At 43.4% G+C, this 6,000-nt stretch overlaps 2 protein-coding genes across 2 annotated transcripts; both read left to right on the top strand.

Annotated features, from left to right (window-relative positions):
• Nucleotides 1-1,300: 1,300 nt before the first annotated feature.
• LOC136247736 (uncharacterized) lies at nt 1,301-2,644 on the top strand. The gene has a single exon (XM_066039563.1). The coding sequence runs from the start codon at nt 1,301-1,303 to the stop codon at nt 2,642-2,644; it is 1,344 nt and encodes a 447-aa protein (XP_065895635.1).
• Nucleotides 2,645-5,218: 2,574 nt separating this feature from the next.
• Nucleotides 5,219-5,902, top strand: LOC136247735 (uncharacterized). Its single transcript, XM_066039562.1, has one exon. The coding sequence runs from the start codon at nt 5,219-5,221 to the stop codon at nt 5,900-5,902; it is 684 nt and encodes a 227-aa protein (XP_065895634.1).
• The last annotated feature ends 98 nt before the right edge of the window (nt 5,903-6,000 follow it).

The raw sequence follows: 6,000 nt of genomic DNA, 5'->3' as shown, positions 1-6,000 counted from the left end.
TGTTACAAATTGGCTGACACTTTTTTCCCACAGTATTAAGGCTAAGTTCCTTTGGAAGCAGCGAACGGGACAAACAATGGCATCATACAGTACTACTAGGTGGTGGAGTAAGTGGGAGCTTATGAAACAAATGATGGTCCAGTTTGGTGAAATTGAACCCTTTCTGAACCACAACACTGATCTGGGACCTTCTTCCCGGCCAAGGTTGCTAGCAATTTTAACAAATCCAGAAAAGCTGAAACATCTGAAGCTGGAACTTGCTTCTGTGATTGATTGGGGAGAGGTTTTTGTCAAGGCTACCTATAATCTTGAGGGAGATGGCCCATTGGCTTTTACATGTTACGAGGAAGTGCAAAGGATTGTTGCAGCAATTAGGGTTGCACACACACCTAATACTGAAGCTATTATATGAACTATTTCAACACAAACTTCTGTACAGCAGAGACTGCGCATTTATGCTAAAAACTGTGTGCAAAAAGCCCTCGAGTATTTTCAGCATCAGCTAGAGTCCTCATTACAGGTTCCAATGTCTGCATTCAAAGCAGTTCAAATTTTTAATCCACACAAGCTTGCCACACTTAAACCAGATGTCTCACATGTCAATTCATTGCGAGCTATCCCTGCATTTGGAGACAGTGAATTGGAAAGGTTGAAAGCTGAGCTCCCTACTTACATAGCAAAAGCTGATGGAATTAGCTCTGACCTCAGTGCACTTGAATGGTGGAAACTAAATTCAATGGATTTGCCGTCTTAGTCACATGGAGTTAAAAAAGTCTTAGCAATACAGCCTTCCTCAGCTGCAGCAGAGAGAGTATTTTCATTGCTGAATACAGGATTCGGAGATCTGCAAGATAATGCTCTTAGAGATTATATTGAGGCATCTGTAATGTTAAGATTTAACCATAACCAACAGGACATGTAGGATTAAACAATTTCTAGTTGTGCTTGTATGAACTACTCATATATGTTGTGTGTAAACTATGTAGCTATATGTTTTAATTAACATTGAGCAAAATAGATAAATTTTGAGCAAAATATCGAGCAAAATAGGTTGAAAAAAAAAAGAATTGCCAGAAAGAAAAATAGGTGAAAAAAAAGCAAAATAGGCTCATCCCTAGTATTTGAGTGCTGCTTACCTACTGCAAGACTGAACGTTACAACACTGGCGTAGTTGGCAGGATTACTACCCGTCTGAACCAACAAACCGTGGTACCGTGGATATATTAACGGTACCCAATAAGGTCACCCGCCTGAATGTATTGGACGCATTGTTCTCTGTCCCCTTCTTGTAGGATTGACGATGTCTCTAACGCTTGAGTTGACCGACACCGGACAGAGGACTGGAGGAGAGTTGGGACTACAATCGGAAAGAACAGAAATGTACACCTCATGGAACCTAGCATTGGACGATGGAGTCACAGTACTGCCACAGACCTTTACTGGAATGGAAGACTGGGACAGCTGGGTGAACCATTTTGAAAGTATTTCAGCGATACATGGGTGGAGCAATAATGAAAAACTAATGTGGATGCGCATTAAATTGGTTGACATAGCTGCAGTCGCATTCAGGCAATTATTGCATGTGGCCAAGGCATCCTATGAACTGACAAAAGTGGCTATTCATAATCGCTTTGAACACCCTAGCAAAAGGGAGTTGTACAAACAAGAATTTGTCGGTCGACTAAAAAGTGCCACGGAAAGTTGGGCTGATTATGGCGATGATATTCGATTGCTAGTACAAAGAGCTTATCCTGACTTTCATGCGAATGCGCAGGAGCACTACTTGGACCAGCTGAAATCACCGTTAATAGCAGTGGGAGTAAAACAAACGCACCCTACGACCGTAGCTGAAGCAGTGGAAATCACCATGCAATTGGAATCATATTTGCCTAAACAACTGCCTACCCGGCAACAGACAGAGGTCCCATTACTACTGACTACAAACCAGTCTTCCCAAGTGAATATACTCGAACACATCCGATACCTTACAAGCCAAGTAGAAAGACTGGAGTATTTTGCAAAGGAATCACACACAGAGCATTTGCCAGCACAATGTGTTAATGCAAATGAGCAGCGCCCAAAGCACCTTTTTAGTAAGTGTAATCAGGGTGTTGATAGTGTGATTGAGAGTCAGGCCAACACTAAGACAATATGTGAAACAGGCAGTAGGAGCAGTGATGTGGCAACCATTACAATAAACAGTGTGTCCAGTTATTTTTTGCCTGTTTGTGTTGCTGGAATGGAAATATCCTGTTTGGTTGATACTGTTGCAGGAGTGTCCCTACTGAGTGGAGATGTTTTGGATAAAGTTGGCCAAAGGAGCATCATTGTGGAACCGGTAATTCACCAGAAACTAGTTGGGGTAGATGGAATACCACTCAAGGTACGTGGAGCAAGTACCTTCCCTTTGACTATTGCTGGCCTTGAATTCCAACACAGTTTGATCATTGCTGACAACATCACTGCAGATGCAATACTCAGATTAGATTTCTTAGATTCTCACAAGTGCGTTCTTGACCTGGGACAAAGGAAGCTGTGTGTCAACAACAAAACCTGTATTCCATTGGTACCACGCCTCTCTCCCAAAAGATTCACTCCTGGGGAAAGTAGTCCTACAAAATACAACTTTCATACCTCCTGCTAGTTAGCTAGAGGTCATGGGATGAATTGAATGTTCAGAGAAGCAAGAAGTTAATGGCATTACCTGGATGGTGGAGGGGGTGCAGAGTCCATTATTTGTAGCTAGGGAAGTAGTCACACCACAGACCAAGCTAGTGCCTATGAGACTAATCAATACAGACCTGATACCAGTGACACTGTACAGAGGAACCAAGCTGGAAAATGCAGAAACTGTTGATGAAAGGAATGTTAATGTTGTGGGAAATGTTGATGCAGTTACTAGCAGTAATACCTCTGTACCAGTCTACACAGACAGTATTAACCAATTACCAGATGATGTTAGCCAGACCCAGCAAGACAAGCTCCTAGCATTGCTGTCACTGTATTCTGATGTGATTGCTTCCGGTCCTAACGACTTAGGTCATACACAGGTGCTTTCCCACCATATTGATACAGGAGAAGCCCCGCCAATCCGCCAAGCAGCTCATTGTGCGCCTGTGCCAAGTAGGAAAAGGTAGAACAGCTACTTGAGGATATGTTAAGCAAGAAGATCATCTCCCCATCAAAGAGTCCATGGGCATCACCTGTTGTCTTAGTCCAAAAGAAGGATGGGTCAATTCGATTCTGTATAGATTACAGAAAAGTCAATGCAGTCACACGAAAGGATGCGTACCCCCTGCCAAGGGTAGATGACACCTTTGATACCCTTGCAGGTTCATCATGGTTCTCAACCTTAGATTTGAAGAGTGGGTATTGGCAAGTCGAAGTGAACCCCAGTGACCGGGAGAAAACAGCCTTTTGCACCCAACAAGGCCTATTTGAATTTAATGTAATGCCTTTTGGCTTGTGCAATGCCACGGCAACGTTCCAAAGACTAATGAATCTGGTGTTAGCAGGTATTCAGTGGAATACCTGCCTGGTATACATAGATGACATCATTATTTTTGGGAAGACTTTTGACCAGCATTTGCACAATCTTCAACAAGTCCTGGATCGTCTACAACAGGATGGGCTTAAGCTGCACCCTAGCAAGTGCCAAAGTTACATTTTTGGGACATATCATCTCTCCTGATAAGATTTATCCTGATCCTGACAAGACTTCGAAAGTAACTGAATGGCCTACTCCAAGATCAGTGAAAGAAGTCCAGCAGTTCTTAGGGCTTGCTGATTATTATAGAAGATTTGTCAAGGACTTTGCTGCGGTTGCTAAGCCCTTACACAAGCTTACTGAGAAAGGTGTACCATTTTTATGGACAGACCAATGCCAGGGTTGCTTTAATACTTTAAAATCTCTTTTAACATCAGCACCCATCCTGGCTCTACCTGACTGGTCCAGACCTTTTATTGTGGACACTGACGCTAGTGACCAAGCTATTGGGGCAGTACTCTCTCAGGTCAACGATAATGGTGATGAACAAGTGATTGTGTATGCCAGCAGATGTCTCAGTAAGGCTGAGAGAAACTATTGTGTTACACGAAGGGAGTTACTGTCACTTGTGACCTTTCTGCAGCAATTTAAGCAATACTTACTGGGACATACTTTTATGATCCATACAGACCATGGAGCTTTGACCTGGATCCAAAACTTCAAGGAGCCTGATGGACAGTTGGCTTGGTGGCTAGAGAAACTTCAGGAGTTTCAGTTTACCATCATCCATCATCCAGGGAGGAGACACAAGAATGCTGATGCATTATCCAGAATTCCATGTCGTCAATGTGGAAGATCATCACATGTCACCACAGACCCTGTGATACCACCTGTGCAAGGTAATCCTGAAGAGCTTCAAGTGTCAGCTGCCAATCTTACAGATAACCACACAGCTGAGGATCTACGTCAAGCACAACTGTTGGATGGAAGTATTGGTAGAATATTACAGGCAAAGGAAACAGACAAAAAGCCTAGTGCTGAGTTTGCTCGAAGTCAATGTCACTCTTACCAAAGGCTTCACCAATAGTGGGACCAACTTGTTGTTCAAGAAGGAATACTATGGCATCACTACCACACCCCATCAGAGAGCCACAGTTGGCTTCAATTGATTGTTCCTCAGTCCTTGCAACAATTAATTTTGAAGGAATTACATGGAGGTACAGGAGGAGACCACTTAGGCCAAGATAAGACCCTTAATAAATTGAAAGAGAGATACTATTGGCCAGGACACTTTAATGCTGTGAGAGACTGGTGCAAAACATGTCCAGAGTGTGCTACTAGAAAGTCACAAGCCCCAAGACAACGTGCACCACTGGGTACCATAACTGCTGGTTATCCAGCACAGATAATGACAGTAGACCTTCTTGGTCCTCTTCCTGAGAGTAACAGTGGAAATTCATATGTCATGGTGGTCGGTGACTACTTTACAAGGTGGATGGAGGCTATACCTATCCCCGACCAGGAGGCACAGACAGTGGAAATTAGACTAGTAGATAAAGAATTTCTGAGATACTCAGTACCTGACAGTTACATTCAGACCAAGGCTGTCAATTTGAATCAGAACTGCTTACCGAGGTCTGCAAACTGTTGAACATGCATAAAACCAGGATGACCCCATGCCATCCGCAGTGTGATGGCCTTGTTAAAAGGTTCAACTGAACTCTTTTAGACATGTTGGCAACATACTCTAAGGAACACCCATTCAACTGGGAGCAGCATATACGTAAGGCATGCATGGCGTATAATACCAGTATACACCCCTCTATCGGATTTACACCTTTCTACCTGATGTTTGGGAGGCAGGCACGCTTGCCAGTTGACATAATGTTTGGAACCAGCAAACCAGAATCTCAATCTCCTAATGAGTATGCAGCCACGTTGAAGAAACAGTTGACCTCAGCATTTGACTTGGCTCGTGAACAGATGGGTAGACAACATATGCTCCAAAAGGAGTATTATGATAAGAAGTTACATGGAGACCCATACCAGAGAGGGGACCTTGTGTGGCTACATTCATCAGTTGTGAAGAGAGGCCAACATTGCAAACTCCACCATCCCTGGACAGGACCCTACCAAGTGCTCAAGCAGATCTCAAAGGCTACATACAGAATCAAGCAAGTTGATGGGAAAAGGAAAAGCAAAGTTGTTCACTTTGACAGACTGAAGCCTTGCCCTCGCAACATCCGTGTGAAGGACAATACCAACGAGGTAACTAACACAAAGCAGAAGAGTGTGGAGCAGTCATCTGGGTCAGTAGATGATGAACAAGTATGGATGCCAAGTATTGGGACTAACTTGCAGCTCATTGATTATGATGATGATGATGATAATGGACAAACAGTGGACACGCAATGACCAACCGCTGTGTCACCTTTACCCCCACCTAGAAGGTATCCTGAGAGACTCTGACAACCCCCTGCATGTTATAATGATTTTGTACCACATAGTTAAGT

The sequence above is a fragment of the Dysidea avara genome, chromosome 2 (genome assembly GCF_963678975.1).
Source record: "Dysidea avara chromosome 2, odDysAvar1.4, whole genome shotgun sequence".
Lineage (NCBI taxonomy): Eukaryota > Metazoa > Porifera > Demospongiae > Dictyoceratida > Dysideidae > Dysidea > Dysidea avara.
Note: the sequence above shows the minus strand (reverse complement) of the source record. Positions and strands in the feature narration are given on the sequence as shown.

Bases quoted from the DNA above. Each gene is read 5' to 3' on its own strand.
- LOC136247736 (XM_066039563.1), top strand. From the start codon at position 1,301: ATGTCTCTAACGCTTGAGTTGACCGACACCGGACAGAGGACTGGAGGA.
- LOC136247735 (XM_066039562.1), top strand. From the start codon at position 5,219: ATGTTGGCAACATACTCTAAGGAACACCCATTCAACTGGGAGCAGCAT.